This window comes from Ochotona princeps, chromosome 30, assembly GCF_030435755.1.
Source record: "Ochotona princeps isolate mOchPri1 chromosome 30, mOchPri1.hap1, whole genome shotgun sequence".
Classification (NCBI taxonomy): Eukaryota; Metazoa; Chordata; class Mammalia; order Lagomorpha; family Ochotonidae; genus Ochotona; species Ochotona princeps.
Genome location: NC_080861.1, coordinates 18469834 through 18491254, shown reverse-complemented (window position 1 = coordinate 18491254; position 21421 = coordinate 18469834). Strand labels below are relative to the sequence as shown.

The 21421-nt window shown below is 42.0% G+C and overlaps 1 protein-coding gene across 5 annotated transcripts in view; it reads right to left on the bottom strand.

Moving 5' to 3' along the window:
* The window catches only part of STAC (SH3 and cysteine rich domain), a 132096-nt gene extending 111099 nt beyond the window's left edge, over positions 1-20997 (bottom strand). For 4 of the 5 annotated variants that reach the window (XM_058657138.1, XM_058657140.1, XM_004588229.4 and 1 more), the window contains exon 1: positions 20609-20997. In XM_058657138.1, coding sequence (XP_058513121.1) covers positions 20609-20722 — 114 coding nt within the window. In that variant the 5' untranslated portion in view covers positions 20723-20997. The remainder of the gene's footprint in view (positions 1-20608) is intronic. The other variant, XM_058657141.1, reaches the window with a different exon arrangement.
* Positions 20998-21421: the final 424 nt, after the last annotated feature.

Sequence of the window (21421 nt, the reverse complement as noted above, 5' to 3'; positions counted from 1 at the left end):
GAATATGTGTGTCTGCGACAGTCCCTTTACCTCTTCAAGACCATTTAATGAAGGATGGAGAAGCTTTGTATGCCATGGGGCTTTGGGATATTTGTAACACCATTAGTCAGCCTTACAAAATTATCAGCTTATAAAACAACTTGCCACAGATTTATGGAATTTTCAGTCTCATCTGGTTGCTTTGGCAGGAACAGACCAGGTTACTTCAAGGGCCTTTTGTGGCTTGTGGGATGCTTGTACTCTGCTTGCGTTTTAGTGGTCATCCATTCTTTACTGTTCAGAAGGGATGTAGGGTGGTTTTCATAACTGATAGGACTGAGAAATGCAAGGATGTAAACAATTCTTAGAGGCTTGACAACCCAGCCATTTCAAAACGAACACAAAGCGTTGTTGGGAGGGTTGAACATTGCACTTGGTCGGCCTCCTTTGCCTTCTTTCTCCAAGCCCATAGCTGGGGAAGGATGCTGGGCTATCCCAGTGTGGTTCTTGCACTCTCCTCCTTGCTAGCCAAATTATTTCTGGACACCTGTGAAGGTATCGGAAGCCTTACCTATCGAGGGAATGCATGCACACCAGCCTGGATCGAGAAAACATCTGTATAGATATGCGCTCAAAGTAGTGTATTTGTAAAACCAGGACTGCAGGCATGCCAAGTCAGTGTTTGTCTGCATGGCTGACACTCTCACAATATGTTCTCTGAATGCAGTGCATCTCAGCTTCCCTGGAAACTGTAAAGAACCTCAGGCTCCATCTGAAATCCAGGAACAGTCAGGAATCTGTGTCTTGAAAAGCTCTGTAGGGGCTGCTGATGCACACTTAAGTTTGTCACCAATTCCTTAATGGAAGTTTTTGAAGGTGATGATGAGATCTCCCAACACAGTATGCTTGCCTAAATGGCCTTCTCCCTGACTGTGCAGCAGTACGTGCTGTGCCATTGGGAGAAGAACATAAGCTCTTCCAGTGTCAGCTTCCTCAGCCTGAAAGCCAAGAGGATAATGAAGGCCAGTGTTCCTTCCACATTTTCTTTTCCATGAATGAGGATGAAGAACTAGCCATTTATGCTCCTAAATATAACATAGGGGCAGATGATCCCTGGGAAGGAGAGGAGAAGCTATTACCACCGATCTATTTCTAGGTCCCTGTCTCTATACCTATTCACATATCTATCAATCTGTCTGAATGTAGGACATGGTAAGCCGAAGGTTTGGAGTCAGATGACCTGAGTTGGGGACTCATGATTAGGATATATTGAAAAACTCACCTGCCCTGCAGTGGAGGAGACTGTAGAAGTGAGGTGTTAACGCTGGGTCTGGGATCAGGACATTTTCCAAGTGTAGACACACAGCTTTCTTTCTTACTCCCCAAGTCATGAGCATCACCCCCATTCCCCTTGGAGGCGCACGCATCCTTTCTCTTCCCCCAATCACTTCCCAGCATTTCCACAACTGCCTCTGTTTTGCATAGGACCATCTAGGTACAGCATTGGCACTGAATGATCAGAGTTCACTAAACCTGGAGGCGTTGTCCAAGCTGGCTCCAGGACCGGATTTTTGCTTATTTATGACTTCAGAGTCAGTTGGGGGAAACTTTCTAAAACCCAGTGAATGTCTGTGGGCCAATTTTATTAAAATCTTTCCATGTGACATCACTAAGTGAGTCTGTAGCCATGGATTTCTTATGAGTTAAATTATGATAGATTAAAAGAGAACCCTATTAAAAGACAAGAAGACTAAGCATGCCTCTACTGCTTTCCCAGGCCACAAGCAGGGAGAATGAAGCAAAGAGTGGAGTAGCCAGGATATGAACCAGCATCCATACGGGATCCTGGCGCATGCAAGGAGAGGGTTTTAGCTTGACTCGACATAGGATATCTTAAAGCAGCAAGGAAGCTAAGTTGCACATCTTCCTGCCAGAACAGTGTTTTCAAGTAGCCAAATATAATCTTGCCAAGCAAGTGCTGTCCTTTCCTTCCTCTAAGTTATTTCAGAGTGGGGGTTTAAAAATAAACAAACAAACAAAACGAAACTCTTGTATTTGAAAAGGAGAAGGAGGGGATGAGAGAGAAAACCTTCCATCTACTGGTTCACTTCCCAAATCTCTTCAATGGTAAGGAATGGATTAGGCCAAAGCGAGGGGTGTGAAACTCAGCTCAGGTCTTCCCCGTGGGTAGCAGAGACTGAACTCTTGGAGCCATCACTTGATGAATCTCAGGTTGCTCATTAGCAGGTGACTGACTACAGAGCAGAATGGGGCTAGAAACCAGGCCCTCCCATACGAGATGCGGCCTCCACACGCTCACTCTTCCAAGTCAACTTTCTCTCTGCTCTGTGACTCAGTGGCAATGTAGCCAGTTTCTAGGGCCAACAGCTCTTACACACTTCTACTGGGGATCCAAGCTGCACTTTTGTCCAAATAAAAAACAACCATCGTCACAAATAAAAAAAATTTTTTTTTAAAATCTATTTTATTGTATACAAATAAAAAAAATTATAGAATTTCAAATGTTAAGCCTGGAAAAGGCAAGAACAGCTTTGAGCAGGGCGGGCAGGAGAATAGTGTTCAGGGTGCTGTGGGTTTCCTTCCTCAGGTCTTCTGTGAGGGTCCTTACTCTTGATCCCTAAATACTTTAACTTGCAAATACCTGTTCTTCTGAAAATTGTTCTTAAGGAAGGGCACTGTCTCCACACCCCTTCCATCCCAAAGGTCAAAACCCGAAGGATACAACATAAAAATGTCCTGCCTTATTGCTTTAAGGCAGGAGGACAATTGTGTGGTGCGCTTCGAATTATAGAACCCCACTGGAGATCAGGCAACCTTGAGCTTTTTCTTGACACCATGTTCTCGGGCTTAGAAAAAAAATAATTCTATTTATTTGAAAGACAGAGAGAAACAGGGGGAGAAAACTTGCTACAACTGGTTTGGACTACCATCTTGGTCGCTCCTGTGAGGGACCCAAGCAAGCATTTGAAGGCAGGACTCCATCTGAAGGCAGGACTCCATCCCAGGCATCCTGTGATGGCATCTTGGTGTCCGAAGCAGCAGCCTCACCCCAACACAAAGGCCCGCTCCATGACACCACATTCTTTTTCAGCTCCTACTCCTGTCCTATTCTTTTTCTTGCTCCCCTTAGGTTTCTCCAAAGAGTGCTCCTTTGCCAGGTGACATGGATTATAACCCCAGGGTCTTATTTAGAGACCCCAAATGAGGGATAAGGGGTAATAATAGTAAAAAAAAAATCTAGACTCATACCTTATGCGGTGACAGTAGCTTACACAAGAGAAATTACTCAAAGTCAGAGCTGCATGAAGTGAATCTGATTGTTTCCTTTCATTCTTCCTTTCTTTGAAAAAAAAAAAAAAAAGAAAAAACGCCTCATGTCTTTCTAGATGATACTAGAACAGGTTTATTGCAAGGCTCATGAAGTTGGAAATGATCTGTGAGCCTCCAGTCTTGCAGCTGCTGCCTGGCATTTTGGTGCCAGGCGCTTGAGTTACAGAACAAAGGTGCAGGCTCCCTGCACAGCTGTCAGCCCAGGCCATGGACAGTTTTCCAATGGGAAGGCTCAGGCAGGAGCCAGGAAATGTCCTGCTATCAAGCTGGATGGCTTGCCGGCATGCCAGCTTGCATCGGAATCCCAACACACATGTTTACAATAATTCCCGTTATCAGTACTAAGGTTTATTACAAATTCAGTGTCACTTTGCTATCTGCTGTATACAAAAGTCAGTCTGTGGAAGGAGCCCCTGCCAAAACTCTCCCCACAAGAATAAACCAGCAAACAGCATATGAAATGCCGCACATGGCTTTCTCAGACAAGCTCAAAAAAGTCTCTCCTAGAGCAAGATCTCTCACAGTGGCTAAAACTCCGTATGTTGGAAAGGTGTGTGTCAGGTCCTGATATTAAATTGTGATTTTTTTTTAATTCATAGAAAGAAGCAGAGGTTATATCTTTTAAATGTGTAAGTTTTTAAATTTTGCCTTTTCATTTTGTCTGATGCAACTTATTCATGTTACATATCTTTTGATTGTTTCACTTACAGGAGAAGTGGTAAGGGTCCAGTGCAGCAGTTAAAAAGTCTACTCAGTAGGCATTGGCAATAAAGAAACATTATATTTGGGAAGATTTTTTTGTTGTTGTTAATTTGAAGGTCATGTCCTTCAGGGGTGAGCACCAGCCAACTGATCAACAGATGAAGTAACCAGAAAAACCGCCTTAGTTAAACACAAGGATATCAGTAAATGCAGCTCCATCTATTTGCCTTTGAACAGGAGTTAAGAAATCCAAAACCTGGGCCCAGCACGGAAGCCTAATCGCTAAAGTCCTCACCTTGCACACCTGGGATACCTTATAGGCATCACTTCATATCCTGGTGCCTGTTTCCCATCCAGCTCCCTGCTTGTGGCCTGGGAAAGCAGTGGAGAGTGGCCCAAAGCCTTGGGACGCTGCACATACATGGGAGACCCGGCAGAAGCTCCTGGCGCCTGGCTTTGGATTGGCTCTGCTCTGGCTGTTGAGGCCACTTGGGGAGTGAATCAGTGGATGGAAGATCTTCTTCTTTGTCTCTCCTTCTCTCTGTAAATCTGAGTTTCCAATAAAAAGATAAATGAGTAAATCTTAAAAAAAAAATTCAAAATCTATCAGAGTCTAGTGTCTGATCAACATTTTATAGGAATATCCAAGAGCCAGAAACTATGAGTAAGAAGAGTTTGCTGTACTATCAGTCTCATCACTAACACACAAAACCAAAGCCCAACCTTGTAGAGGCAAAGGGCCTCTGTTGACTTCTCTGAGATTCAACTAAGTTCAGTACTGATTTTATGGTAAGGCACATGAGATTACAAAAACAAATCAGAACAATGAAGAAGGAAGCCTCCACCCCAACTGAGAATTGTTCTGTAAGTAGGACAAGACACAAAAGACGCCAGAATTAGGAGAGGACAGCATGACCAAGGCAGGAGTGAAAGGGAAATCATGCAAGAAAGTTCAGGGACTGGTTTGAATGCCAGGCATCCTGCAGAATGAAGGAATAGAAATTCGTAAAAACAATAAAACTGCTGTGCAATTTGTAAATAATTTGCCCTTGTATGACCACATGAAAATAAAATCTCATCTGGCATTTTCTGCTGTTGTGAGCAAGGGCAAGAAGTAGATTATGAGATTTAGAAGTGACCATCTCAGTAGCAAAAGGCTTCAGTGGTTTTATGTCATCTGTTGTCAGGAGGCTGTTAGCTTTCCCTGGGCAGCCCTGCCTGGTGTGGTCTCCCTAAAATACTAATTTTTCCCCTGAAATACCTTGAGAGTGAAAATGCTAACTTCCTCCCCTAAATCAAGAATTTTAGAAAATGTGTCTTTTATTTCTAATTTTTGCATTTATTTAAAAGGCAGAGTGACAGATTCACACAGAGGGAGAAAGAGTTTCTATTCCCTTTTTCTTTCCCCAAGTGACTTCAATGACTAGTGCTGGGTCACACTGAAAGCAGAAAGCAGGAACACGATCTAGGTCTTCCACATGCGTGGCAGAGACCCCAGAGAACCATAAACTGCTGTCTCCCAAAATACGTGACCAGGGGCTGAATCAGAAGCTAGCCAGCCATGACTCTAACTGCAGCCCATATCGCATGACACTGTCCTGAGTGGTAGCATTTGCCTGCTGTGCCATACTGCCAGCCCACCAAGAAAATGTTCTAAAAGAAAGGAAGTCATATTAACTTTGCATGGCAATAATTACAGTAAAAAATATATATCCCTAGCACTTTTCCACCATAAAACTGACTTGTGCCATATAATTTTACTGTTATGCTACCAGTGTTAGATTTCTCAATAAAATCCAGGTTGATTAATAGTGATACAATTTATAATTAAGTTTTTCTATGTAAGTGGAAGCCTTGCATGTGCAGCTTTATTAAACTTGGGTTCAATATCTGCTTAAAAAAAAAGAAAGAAGCAAAAGAAATCAGTCTGAAACTCTATATTTTTAAATTTCAGGGTAGACACTGCCATTGTGCTTTTAGAATAAGATGGGATGGGGCAGTGAACAAACTTTAAAATTTTACCTTTAAGTTTTTGTTTATGAAGCTGGCGTTGCGGTACAGGGTTTAGCTTCCGGCCAATCAACCTGGGAGATAGGAGTTGGACTAAGTGCTTTGGCACTGTTGCATACAAAGAGGTTCAGACATCAAACATGGATTTCTCATAGTTCTAGGAACTTGAAGCTTGGGGTCAGGATGCCAGCATGGTCACTTTCTTAAGAGAGGACCCTCCTCCTGGACTGCAGATGGCCACTTTTGTGAAGAAGAGATAAAGGTGCCAATCTCCTGGCTCTCCTTCTCAGCACTGACCCCATTGTGAGTCCTCCATCCTCATGACATCCTTATCTTCCAAAGGCCCAGCTCCAAATGCCACCACATCCAAGAATAGGTTTTCAACAAAGGAATGTAGAGGTTACATACATTCAGTCCATAGCCATCACCGCATGCATAACAGCTCCTTGTACCTCCCATTCCACACAGGTACTCTTCACTTTGCCATCACCTGCCCTCTCTAGTTTCCCCCAGAAGCACAGAGTAGGTGGGAAACTGGCTCTTGGCAGAGTTGAATTTCTCTGGGTGGCTTTGGGCAAAGGGACATAGGAACAAGGGATCTGAAGGTATTTATAAGGGAGTAATTACAGTGATAGAAAAGGGAGCCCATCGTGGCTGAGGGACACCCAGTGAAAATATGGTATGCTTATTGGTTTGATGGATTTTGTGTACTGGTGAGATTGAAATATTATTGGAATCACAGTATTAAAGGGAGTCAGATGGAAAGGTATCAGGTTATCAGGTTTGATCATAGAGTGAGGAGCTTGAAGGGAGATCTGCAATGGGCTCGGTTGATGCCATAGAAGACCACACAAAGAGAATGCAGGTGACACGTGAGTCAAGAATGATGAGCTCAGTTGAGGGCAGGTGGAATTGAACATTCAGATATTAAGTTGTTATTCCTATGAATGCTTACCCTGTGGCAAGTGGATATATTGATCTAGTATATCACAAAACAGCTCAGTAGAGAGATGTCTGGTTTAGTTTCAGATGTAGGAATTCACAAGCAGTCCGAAAAGTAATAGGAAGTCAGATCTAGCCTAGCAAAGACCCAGAGAGATGTTGGAAGTTGGGAGTGAGAGCAGAATGCTAAGAAAGTCAAGCATTTGAAAGATGAGTAGAGGAAGAAATGGCTCACAGGGCCAGTGAACTGTTACAACAGCAGTAAGGCAATCAACGGATGGTGACAGATTCAGAGAGGCAGCCAATTATTTCTTCTCTTAGAACAGAGGAAATGATGAGCTCCAGCATTCTCAACTCTGCTGATTCCATAACCCAATCTACTAGACTAGTGATACAGATCAACAGAGATTTGGAGTGGGGTTTGGTGCAAAGGTTAACACACCACTTGGAATGCTTGTATGCCATCTTGGAGTACCTGGATTTGAGTTCCAAGTCGGCTTCCGATTTCAGCTTCCAGATAGTACACAACCTTCGAGGCAATTGATGATGCCTGAAATATTTGGGTCTTTAGCACTCACATAGGAGAGCCTGAACATGGGCTCCTGAACTTACTTTACTGTCCTAGCCTTGAATATTTTTTTTTTTTTTAGTCATTGATTACATTGTATTATGTGATACAGTTTCACAGGTACTGGGATTCTCCCCACCCCTCCCCAAACCCTCCCCCCATGGTGGATTACTCCACCTTGTTGCATAATCGCAGTTAAAGTTCAGTTGAGATTCCCTCTTTTCAAGCATAAACTAAACATAGAGTCCAGCATCTTATAGTCCAGTCAAGTTCCTTGGCTTCTTGGGGAGACCCTGTCTGGTCCGAGGACAGAACCAGCAGAGTATCATCCCAATCAATTAAAAGCTCCAACATACCATCAGCAACAATTAACTTCGTTGTGGAATTAACTGATATAGTATTGAGTAACCAATATGTTGAAGACAAATGCGATTTCTTAACCACATTCTGTGGTCACCTCATTGACATTTGAATTTTAGTTTGTACACAACATATAACGTAACTTACATAAAATAACATGTTTTACATAACATCATATCATCTTAAATTAAGGCAAACATGTGGTATCTAACCTTTTGGGATTGGCCTAGCCTTGAATATTGTGGGCTGTTGAGAAGTGAATTAAGGAATGAGAGCTCTCTCTTTATTCATCTTTGTCTCTCTGACCTTGAAATAACTTTTTAAAAGTACATTCATGTATTTTTTGTATTTTTGTTGTTATTATTTTCCATGGTATGGTTTTGTACACATAGGGATTCACCCCTCCACTTTCCCTTGCCCTCATACTGCCACTCCCAACATTTTAAAATGAGGAATTGCAAAATGGGGGTATTCACAGGGCAAGCATTCATAGGATTACAGCTGGGAAGAGGGAAGCTGGGCAAGACCGAAGGAAGGTTCCAGAGATGTGCTATTGTAAATGTTCTAAAGATTTAAGTGAAATGCATGTTCTGGGAGACAAACTGCAAGATAGTGAGTCTGACTCAAGCTGACTTACAAAAAAAAACGAATGAAAGCAACAAAAACATATTCAGCCCTATAAATTGTGCCTCGGAAGATCACAGAAAGAATCATGGACACCTTCACTTGTAATTTTCTAAAAACTTGGAATATCCCTAAAAAGAAAGCTTCACCAAGAACACAAAAGCAACAGTCACACAATAATTTCCCTATGTACGTACATGCAAAAATAGTAAAGCATGGGCAGTCAAATCCTATAAGTTATTAAAAGAAAGTTCCCATGCCAAATAGGATTTATTCCAAGAATGTCATAAGAGTTTAATATTAGGATATCTAATAATATAATCCATCCGATAAGGAGGCCAAGGGGGAAAAATCACATGATTACTTCAGTACTTGCCAAAAAGTCATTTGAAACAATTTCATATCCATTTTGAGGGGAATTCTTGGGAAGCTAGAATCATTACCTATATTTAACACAAGAATGCCTGCCTCAGTTTAATGGTGAACATGAGTGAGAAGTCTGGAATTTTTATAGAAAGGGGACTTAAGGAATGATTTGGTTGAAGTTGAATTTGCCTTTGAAGTTGAATTTGCAAGGCACCACATGATTTTCCAAGACTGAAAACAGTCTTGCAGTGGCCCACAAACTTCTTACGCCTCTCCAACAGACAGAAATACAATAACAGGTACGCAAGTATTGTAGAAACTATGATAATCAAATAATGCTAGTTACCATTTGCCTACTACATATTGGCATTGTGTTGAACATTTAGCATATAACAATTAATATAACAAAAGGCAGTCAAGCTCCAGGAAGGGAAGCAGAATTCGCAAAGTGGCATCTCAAAGTGTTACAGTGAGATTTGAACACAGCTGTGTTCTGCACCACTAAGCAAGCATGCCATTTTCCAATTAATTATTTATTTTTAAATGTTGTGTGTACATTTGAGGTTTACAATAGAGTGCTGTAGGATACAAGCAAACAGCACAATGGTTACAACAGGGAAGCAGATTAGATTAGTATCTTCAGCATCACACACACTCACTTTTCTTGGGACAACAGCAGCCAAAGTCTACGTAACAAACAATCCAAATCCAATATGTTATTTTTTAGCTTTAGTCTTCATGTTATACTTTAGGTATCCAAATTTGACCACCCTATGTATCTACTATGTTGCATCCTTTAATTTGCCTGTCTCCATTTTCTGTTCACATTGTGCCCACTGCCCCCATGGTAGCCACTGTTTAGTATTCCATTTGAGCTATTATTTACATGTATGTGTCTGTGAGAGAGGGTGTATACACATATATAAATGTAACACAAAAACTGAGATTACACAATATTTCTGTGTTTGGCCTATTTTGTTTATGTTGTGGCAAGTGGTAGATCTTCATTTTATTTTATTATTTTAAAAGATTTATTCTACTTACATGAAAGGCAGAGTTATGAAAACAGCGGGGTTGGGGGAGAGATCTTCTAATCACTGGTTTACTTTCCAGAAGGCCTCAGTGGCTGGTGTTGGGTTAGGCTGAAGCTAGGAGCCTGGCATACTAACCAAGTCTTTCAATTAAGGGGTAAGGACCCCCAGGTATTTGGACCATCCTTTGCTGCTTTGTCCGGGTGCATTAGCAGGGAGCTGGATACAGAGTGGGACAGCTGAGACTGCAGCCTATGTTTATAAGGGGTACTACACATCTGCAATGCTACAGCACTAGCATCCCAATTTCTATTTTAAGAGATGAATAATGGTCTAATGGAGACTACATGCACATATGTATGAGCTCTACTCCACTGCTGGTGGGGCTGCAGGCTGGTACAGCCTCTATGGAAATCAGTATGGAGAACAAACAACTCAAATTCAACATACCGTATGATCCAGCAATAGCACTCCTAGGAATATATCCAGAACACTTGTTTTATGAGAAACCAACATGCACCCCTATGTTCATAGCAGCACATTCAGTAATTGCAAAAACATGGAAGCAGCCAAAATGCCCATCAGCAGAGGATTGGATAGGAAAGCCATGGTTCATCTACTCCATGGGATGCTACTCAGCTATTAAAAAAAACAAAATGCAGTTCTTTGTGGCCAAATGGGCCAAACTGGAAACCATAATGCTGAGGGAAATGAGCCAATCCCAAAAGGTTAAATAGCACATATTTAACATTTCTTAATTTACTTGTCTGACTGATGATAGGAATTCAGATTTTTTCTGCATCATAGTCTCTGGGATTAATGCTGCCATGAATGTGGCAACTGAGGTATCTTCATGGGGCTATGATTTAATCTGGGTTCAGCTTATAAAACCAAAAACAGGATTGATGGCTGGCAGAGTAGTTCTTTTTTCTTTCAACAACTTCCTTGCTATTTTCATAATATCTGTACCCATCTACTTTGTAACCAACATCCTGTGTTGTTTTACCTTCTTCCTCCCCCCTCCCTTTTGATTACAGATATCCTTATGGGTGTTAGCGATGAGATTTCAAAGTAGCTTTCATTGGCATTTCTCCGATGATAAGTGATGCTCAGCACTTTTTCATGTACCTATTGTTAATTTTGGTGTCTTCCTTGGTCTATTTCTTTACTGCTTAGTAAAAATAGAGGCCAAAAGATTATAAAACTAATACAAATGAACCTGCCATCAGAAAATATTAAGGAACTTCAAAAGTTCATGGAAACCATCATTATCTTTCAACTTTCAACAAATGTTTTATGTCTCTCTCAGATAAATGAGATGATTCACATGTAAGAAAACTCAGACATCACAATGCCAGACTTTAAGATGTACTACAAGGCAGATGTAGTCAAAACAGTCAACTCCTAGCACAAAAAATCAACATGCAGATCAATGAAACAGGATAGAAATACCAGAAATGAACCCACTCCTGTTTAGTCAACTATTGTTGAAAAACAAACTGAAATCAATCCTGGAGGAAAGGACAGTCTGTTCAACAAATGATGCCGAGAAAACAACTGTAATCAACAAGATGTCTATCTTACATCTTCTGCAAATGTCAACTCTAAATGGATCAGGAATCGAAATATACACCCTTACACCATGAAACTACGAAGGAAAAACTTTTTGGAAATGCTGTGAGACATAGCTGTAGGCAAAAATTTACTGGAAAAGACCCCAGAAGCACATGCAATTAACGTAAAAAATAAACAAATGGGATTATATCAAGCTAATAAGCTTTTGTACTGCAAAGGGATCTGTCAATAAAGTGAAGAGGCAGCTGACAGAATGGAAGAAAATATCTGCAAATTATGGAATTAATAGAGGATTAACATCCAGAACACGTAACTTGCAGCTCAAGAAACTCAACAACAAAACAAACAATCCAGTTAAAAAATGGGCAATGGCATGAACACGAATTTTTCAAAGGCTGAAACACAAATGGCCAACCAACACATGAAAAATGCTCAGGATCGCTAGTTACCAGGGAGAAGCAAATAAGAACCATGATGAAGTTTCGCCTCAACCCAGTTACTGGGGAGGGTGTGGGGAAAGGTATGCTAACCCACTGTGGATGGCAATGTAAACTAGCACGATCATTATGAAGACAGTGTGGAGATTCCACAGAAACCTGAAAATGGTCTATTACCTGATTCAGCCATCGCACTTCTGGAATGTCCACAGAGAAAGTGAAATGAGCATGTGAAAGAGTTATCTGTACCTCCATGTTGATTGCAGCTCAATTCACAATAGCCAGGATAGGGAATCAACACAGATGTGCATCAGCAGATAAGTGGATGAAGAAAATGTGGTATTATACACTACAGGATACTGCTCAGCCATGTACCCCTGTGTTGTTGTTTTTTTTCAGCAAAATGGATACATTTGGAAACCATCATGCTTAATGAAATAAGCTCATTTCAAAGAGACAAATATATATTTTCTCTGTTATATGGACGCTAATATACAACATAAAAAAGAGCAGTAATGAAATGTCACTTTGAAATCGGATTACCATTTTTAGCCTATGTTTATATCCAAGTGGGAAAGTGATCTTGTGTTTCTTTTGCATTTTGCTTGTTGACTATTATGATTAGAGCTAAATTAAGCCTGTGAATATAGGGTGGATTAGAATTATGACTGTACAAATACTGCTAAAGACAGGGAAGGGAGAGAGGGCTATGGGATGGTTTTCTTGGAGCTGTGTATACATTTCATGTTTGTGTTCCACCCAAATATATTTGTCGAAACCCAGTCGCCACTGGAGGTTAGTGGATCCTGAAGTTAGCAGGCTCACAAAACAGAGGCTGGGGGAGGTGCCTCCTTTCCCTCCACCAAGTGAGGAGATGATGAGAGAGTACCATTTATCAACAAGGAAATGTGCCCTTGCCTGACCTCCACAACCATGAGAATGCACTTCTGTTGTTTATAAATCACCCAGTTTATGGTATTTTATTACAGCAGCCCGAACAGACTTAGGCAACCAGGAAATAGCCAACAGATAATTGGACGGGAAGCATTCAAAGAAAATTCCCAAACTTTTATGAGAAACATAAAAGAAATCTCAATAACTGAATGCATACATTGCCTTCCTTAAGGAAAATCTTCATGATTCAAAAGATTTGTTAAAATGACTACTAAAGGTTTCATGGAATTATTTTCAAAATATAATTTTTATAACTTGATAAGAAAGACCAAAAAACGAAGTGAAGATAAATAAATGAATAAAGCTCCCAAGAGGGTACTTTGATTGTCAGTGATTATCAATTATTAAAGTCTGTTATAAAGCTTCAGTAAGTAAACATTATAATAGCATCACAAAAGAACATTATAGTAATAAATGAAAAAAGTAAGCTAAAAATTGTTAGGCTATAACAGATGACTAAAAGAGAACTTAGTACATATTACCATTTATTACATAATAAGTGTAACATTTGAAATCAGTGAAAAAAGCAAAAAATTATTCAACAAATGGTTTGAAAATACTTCCTAGTCTTGCCATTCCAATTGCGATGAAATCTATTCAGAATCTACTGGCTAACATAGTCCCTTCATGTTAGAATATGTGAAGAATTTCTACAAAGTAATGATAAGAAATCACATAATCCAATAGGAAATCGAAACAGACCAAAGATGTGGGCAACTGCTTCATAAAACATGATATAAGATGTCAAGTATAAGGAAAGCTTCTGAATTCAATAGGGATATGCAAGTACATATGTTCTACCATCCACCACTTACAAACCCTTCACCAAGTGTTGGTAGTACGAGCAAACAAAAAAAAACAACAACTTTTTTTTCAGTTAAAAGGCATAGAATTGGGATTATTAACCAGAGCTGAGTTGCAACAAACTGAACTCTTATACATTGCTCACGGAAATGCAAATAGGTCCAGTCCTAACAGAACGTTGATTCTGTCTACTCAAACTGATCATAAATGTAGACCCTCTATTTCAATAACGTCACTCCTAGGAATACACCCAATGAAAGTAGTTCTTGTATGTCACAAGGGATGTAAGAGAGTGCTCACAGTAGTACTGCTTATGGTGTTCAAAACCAAGAAGTTACTCATAATGTTTGCCATAGGCAGACTGCATAGAATATGCTCCACTCACACAATAAAGGTGGACGACACTGAGAGCTAAAGCTATTGCTACACATGGTGACATGGATGAATCTCCTCATAGAACAGTGAGTGAATGAAACCAAACAGGAAAGGGTACATTCTGCATGACTCCATTTAGCAAAATGGCAAAAACAAGCAAAGGTGATGCATGTTGTTACAAGTGGGAGTAGTGCTCATCTTTGACAGCACAGTGACAAAAGGGGACATTGGGAAGTTTCTGAGGATGATAGTAACATGCTAATCTGCAATTTATGAAGTCGTTACATATGGATCACGAGTCAATTGTTTTGAATATGCATTAAGCTGTACTCTTACCACATGGGAAATTTTTGATGCAATTCTATATTTCACTGGGAAGTTCAGTTACAAAACTAAGACTTAACTCTTCTTAAGGTCTCTGTAATGATAATAAAATCACTTCAAAGCTTTTCTGAGCATACCTGCTCCTATCTTTCGTGAAGCTAATCATAATAAATACAAATGCTTGTATAATAAGGTGAATATTTTAATGTAATTTTAAAAATGTGTGAAAGCTGGGAAAGGAATTACATGTGAAATCAGAAGGGGCTCATGAAACAAAAGTGGTGAAACCATGAAATGAGATACGATCCCATCTTTTATATTTATGCTATTGATTGTTTTGAGAGTATGAGAAAAGTGTTTCTATAGCACGCTAGGTGGAAGAAAAACATGATGTGCATTTATATATGCACTGTTCCAGCTGTGTCTTCTGCAGGCGCCTGACTAAAAAAAGGAAATGCATATGAAAAAGATGTGATAAAATTTGAGCAATTCTTGCATTGAGGCGATTGTGTGAATTTTTCATAGTTAATTTTTTGGTGACTCGCAATTGTCTCTCTTGAATACTTTTTACTCACATAATTGGGAAAGTAAACATACAATCAATGCTTTCAATCCATTGGCATCTGAGTAATGTTTAGCATTGTTTGCAACATGGAAGACAAGTCAGACACCTTAGCTAGAGTCATTTGTTTGGATCAATGTGCAAATAGAAAGGAAAAAAAAAATAGAGAGTATGTACAAATAATTCCTTTAGAAACCTTGGCTGGAGGGGGAGAAGCAGCAACAGGAAAGCACCAAATCTTCCTTTGTTGTACATTCTACAGTCCTTAAAGTCTAGACTGGTGTTTCTCAAACTTGGTTACACAAGAACAGTCATCAAGGCAGTTTTCACAAAACATTATTTTTTGACACCCTTTCTCAGAGACTGGGGTTTAACAGGTTTCGACAATACCCTGGGTTCCTGGAGTGGTTTGGTGGCAAAGCCAAGGTTCATTCTCTTTCACTTTCTCCCCTTTATGAATAACAGCTTCTTACGCATATATAGGATATGCTGAGCACAAAGCAGATACTTAATAAATAGTTGCTGACTGATGGACACAGAAACCTTTCTGGGAGGTTCAGGGCATGCTCTCATGGCTACAGACTTCTTTTCTCAGATTAGATGGTGGATCCAGGTCCAGCCACTACCATTTAGGAATAAGGAAAAGCCTTTGTTCATGGTTATATTGAATTAGTTAGTAGTTCATATCTGCTTTTAGAAAACTGTCATCGGCTTGGGGTGATGGCCTCGTGGCTAAATCCTGGCTTTTTATGTGCTGGGAACCCATATGGGTACAAATTCATGTCTTTGCTGCTCCACTTCCCATCTAGCTTCCTGCTTGTGGCCTGGGAAAGCAGTACAGGGTGACCCAAAACCTTGGGACCCTGGATCCACATGGGAGACCAGGGAAAACTTCCTGACTCCTGGCTTTGGATTGGCTCTGCTCTGGCTGTTGAGGCCACTTGGGGAGTGAATCAGCAGAAGGAACATCTTTCTCTCTGTACGTCCTCTCTGTAAAAAATCTGACTTCACAATAAACAATAAGTAAATCTTTAAAAAATTGTCACATGAATGTGACAGCTTGTTTTCTTGGTACTACAAAGAGCCAGGGTAAAACATTCCCATAGTCAGAGTTCTAAGTCCAAAGAAGGGCTAGCACTGTGGCACAGAGGGTCAAGCCAACCTGTGCAATGCTGGCATCTCATATGGAGTGCCCGTTTATGTCCTGGCTTCTCTATTTTTTTGTTTTTTTTTTTTTGTTGTTCCAGAACCCTGCTAATGTGCCTGAGAAAGCAGAGGAAAATGGCCCCAGTAGTTGAACGTCTGCTGTCTATATCAGAGACTAATGAAGCTCCTGGCTTCTGACTTGAGCCTAACCCAGCCCCGTGCAGTGAACCAATAGGTGGAAGAATCCTTTATTTCTGTCCCGTCTCCTCTTTGTTCTTCAATTCTAAATTCTATGGAGAGGAATACTGATTTTACCACAGGGACGTCTGTCATGGTTACTAGAATTATTCCATTGATGACATGTGGGACTGATTAGTGGTAAGTCTTCCAATTTGAAAAAGGAATACAGAATAAGAGGCATTGTATGCTTATATGCACATACTGCATGATTAATGCTTTCTATAATCTTACGGCTAACAGAATGTTACACCAATTGACTATCAGAATCTCCACTGTTGAGATGAGAAGTTGAGACTTGGACGCATTAGGCAACTTGCACATGATCTCATGGATGATGACTTACAAGAAAAAAATTTGAATTCTTTTCTGGTAGACCTCAAAATTCACAATCCCTCCATATCACCAGAAGAGGGCCTTGGGCCATGTAAGTGATGGGGAAGGACATTCATCAAAGACAAGCTTTCTAAGTAGGAGAGAAGAACATTAAATTTTCCTTTCTATTCAATGTTCTCAGCCATGCCCTTAGAAAATAAGCTTGTCCTCTTTCTGGAATAGCTAATGGGGATAGCTAAGGTACACCCATGGCTTTCAAATGTAACAATTCAACTTCATGAGAAAGAAAAACCACAGTTCCATTAAACCTTATCACTGCTGGTGCTTTCAGGAATTTCCTTAGGAAGTTTCCTGGGGTCTTAGACCATTTCAAGAGTTGTGCGAGGTGGGGAGGAGGGAAGAGAGAAATCATGCTTGAGGGATATACTTCCCTTTAAGGATTTGATGTAAGCTTTGACTCTTTTTCCCAGATGATGGACAACTTTGAATGTTGCTTCTAGCTATAGATGTTTCCAAAGACCATTCAAAGACCTTCAGAAAATATATTAACCCTCGATTAAAGAAACCTCTTGATTAAAAAAAAATAAACATTTAGAATATATACTAATCACAATCATGTTTATACAAAGAGCCCTTATCTTTCGGAGCTGTAACCTGAAATATTTAGGGATGAAATGATAATTGATGTTAGGAATTTAAAATGATTCCGTTTATACAGGGAGAGAGTGGTGGTGGTAATAAGTATTGTCCATTAATTGACAGTTATTGAAGCTGGCTTATTTGGTCTGTCATCACAGCTCTTTATCCCATTTGCTTTTGTGTGCAATGATGTTTTCTGTAACGAAACATTTGTACAAAGTAAAAGTCCACAATTTAACGACATCAGCAATAGATTGTCTCTAATGATTTCACTTCGATTGTCCCTTGATTTAGCACTTTGAGGACTCTGCAAAGATAATGGACTTCCGGGGACACTTTTATGCCAGGGTCATTGGATCATTTACTCCTTACCTACTGCATCTCCTGGAACAGGGAGTGTGTTTGAGTCCCATTTCCCAGATGATTCTGCGATATTGCATTTAATTGCTTCCATAAGTACACTTTCGGGGGGAAAACGTAGCAAAACCAAACACGGAGAAACCGGCTCACAGTACTAGAAGTATTTCTGAGGATCAGAGACACGAACAGTATTGTGAATGACTTGCAAAATTTGTAGGCTATTGCACGAGCCTGGAAGGCAGATGCACAATGGTTGAGAGTTTGGGTTCCAGAACCATGCTGCAGGGTCCCTAAGCTACCCATGTCATTTAGATAGGGACAATCTAGCAATAAGCCCTCTAACCTTTCTGAGCTTTTGTTATTCAAGCCAGAAAATAACACTAACGACTTCTCCCGCAGTGAAAGGACAGTTGCACCTGCCTTACAGTCAGCATTCAATTAGTACTCACTATTATCCTCTCAGATAGGTAAACACAAAAATAGTTGAAAATAGATATACAGTTCAAAATACTACCAGTTGTTGAATTATTTCTTTGTTGTTATCTGAGCTTTTCAAATATCTAACAAGAGTGTTTCTACCAAGAGCAAAAAAGTTTCTAAAGAAAGTAAAAAAGTGCAAAGTATTGAGAATGTTTAATATCCAGCAGGAACCCAACAATGTCTGTTCCAAGAATTCTCTCTCCTTCACTTAATGCTTCAAATGAATACTTTAATTGACAAAGCATAATGAAGTTGCAGTTATGTTTTGATATGTGCGCAACGTAGAATGATTAAATAACTCAGGCTGATAGCCATCACGTCACTCCCCGGATATTTTTTTGTGGTGACACATTCAGCACTTACTCTCTTGATTATTTGGAAAGGTAAGTGCTTTGATAAACAAGGCCATTTGTCAGGAGATGAAGCTGAAATGATTTATCCCTCACTGTTTCTCGTCTTCCTCACTAGGCTTTCATTTCGGGGTGGAGGATCTTTGAAAACGCCCACAAGCTTTCACAGGTGGTCTCTTCAGTACAGAACAAATAGAGCCTTCCTTTGCTCCCCTATCATGCCCATCCTGCTTCTTCTTTCCACATCAGCATGCGTGTTAACCTTGTGTGGGATGTCTGGGTCCCTTGAAGAATATCTTGCATGTTTAACTGAGAAAAATTCACAGCCAGGCACACAGTTTTGCATTCAGTTTCCTGAGGCTCAGGTGCCCCCTGTAGCTTATCTCCAGTAAGATCACCAAACCATGACAGAGCAGGTGTTGTAGACCATGTGGAGAAACGAAAATGACCTGTACATATTGAGAGCCATAGTTCAGATAAATGGGTGGATAATTACGGGCATTACATAGGAGGTTTTTGCTTTGCCAAATAATTTACATTGGGACATCTATAAATAGCAAACTCACACTGTGTGTCTGAACCATGCTGCTGTTACCCAAATGCTAAACCCTTTCCAGAACATATCTTACTGTTGAGCAACCTGCCCATTTCAAACAGTCTAACACCAGTCTGACCCCTGAGTTCTTTACAGCTCACCTCTGCAATGACCACTAAGTACCATCACTTGCGGTATGCAGATGGAAAACAGCAGTCAGACACCGAGAAACTTAGGAATGTTAGAAGGAGAAGGCAGATGAGGATCGAGACCCTGCTTTGGAGTGAGACGGATTCCATCTCCTTGGACAAGGAAGAAGGACAAGGATTGATCGACATGACTGACAAAACATGAGGTCATCACACCTGTGCTTCATCAGGGTTTTGAAAGGTGGGGACCCGTGCCCTCGTCTCCAACTGGGTTTTGAGACATTTGACACACGTTCCCCAGGTCAGACAGACAGTCATTAAAAGAACACTTATGTTTTAAAAATGCAATACTCTCTTCCGTGTCAGAATACTATGCTTCAGGGCTAACTTGGGGAGATGGGATATTCAGGGAGCCAAGTCAGCTGTCACACCACTTCCCAGAGCCGCCAAGACTGTTGCTATTAGAAGACACAGGGCTGTGTTTTGTCTTACCCTCTCCGACTTGCCTTCTACACACACTGCCATCCACCTGCCTTTCCCTACCACTCAGGGTTTGCCTCCATTCCAAGGAATCCCTTCTCTTCAAGTCAGCAGCCGGGCTCTGCAGACTCCCTGTCACTGACCAACTCCATCTTCCGTTCCACTCCTTGCTGGGTTGCCATGTGGTATTGCGTTTTTACTTGCTCCTCTCCTAAGATTTCCAAACATGTGCCTGACACACACACACAGAGCTCCAGAGAAACGGGAATAGTGACAGAGAAGGGCGAGTTTGATTTTGTGTCAGTGTGGTGTGTTAGTGTAACTCTCCTAAAACGATGACTTCCACAAGGGGAACATCAACTTTCTCACCAAGGCACTAAGACACTACTTCTGTCTGCCTGATTTTTTTTTTTTTAAGTTGGAGATGATTCCTGTTCAGTACTGGATATCTCGGAACTCTAGACCCCTGGGGATTCTGACATCCTTGGCTGGCCCAGTACCAAAACGTCTCTGGACGGCAGTCACTGGACTGGCTCTATCCCTAAGCCTTAACATCCACCTACACTTGCTTTGGGGACAAGCAGGTTCCAAGCACTCAACAGTCACCGCAAAACCCTAAGCTCCCTCCTCCCACACCTCTCCCTTTCCCCAAGATAGGGATCTGTGAACCTGGAGTCAATGTGAACTGCCTGTTTGCTCAGCTGAGGTCTGCAGGCGCAACCAAAAGGCTCCTGGCCCCCGGAACGGGATGTCCCGCATCATTAGCAGTGAGCCCCGGCCAGCCAGACGTGCAGGTCTCAAGAGAGGGACAGTCCTGGAGCCCCCGCCCTGCTAAGAACACTTCTAAGCCTGGATGCCAGGTCAGGGGAGGCAAAGGTGGATCGGGAGAGGGGAGTGAGTTTGGGTTCTCCTGGGGCAAGTGTGCGAGGTACCTTGGATTCCTGGCTGCTGGTGGATGCGGGAGACGGCGGTGGCTGCTGTGCGCTCGCAGGCTCCTTGGGCAGCCCGTCCACGCTGTCCTCGCGGGCATCGCTCGGGGGGATCATGATGGCCACGCGGGAACGGTGTTGGGCCCCCGGAGGAACAGCAGGCTCGCCTTCCTCCAGTGCGCCCGGTTCGCGGAGCGCTGGCTCAACAGCGGGTGCCGGGGACTCCCATCCTCGCCAAGAGCCGACGTGCCCTCCTCCGGCCTCGCCCCCGCCCCGGGCCCTGCCCACCTCGCGGGCGCTCTCGTCCCCGCCGCGCCCGCGGCCACCTAGCCGGATGACCACACTCTCTGTCGTGACTGCCGCCCACCCAGCAGCGGGCGGGCGAGCAAAGGGCCTCGGGTTCGCCCGCTGGAGGAGGAGGCGGGAGGCAGGGAGGCGGCTCCGGGGCGGGGCCACGCGGACACCGGGAGTGGCGAGAGCAGGCAGGGTGCAGCGCCCACCCGCAAGTCCACGAAGAGGCTGGGTGCGTACAGGCGCCGTGCCAAGGGTGCTTGTACAAGCTAGGGTAGGAGGAAATTCAGACCCAAGCGTGAGTGAATGGAGAATCCATCAGTGATGCGGCCAGGAGGGACCACCTGCAACTGTTTGCTCAGTCCTCACCCTAGAGATGGTGACTTGGGTGCACTATTTATAGGGCTTAGTGGCAGCCAAGTGGAGGGGCTCAGTGGAGCCAAGCGGAGTTCCTTGACTGTACTCTCCCTATTCGGCTCTGGTTAAAAGCAGAGAGCTTGCCAGGGGTGTGGACTACTGTTCCTG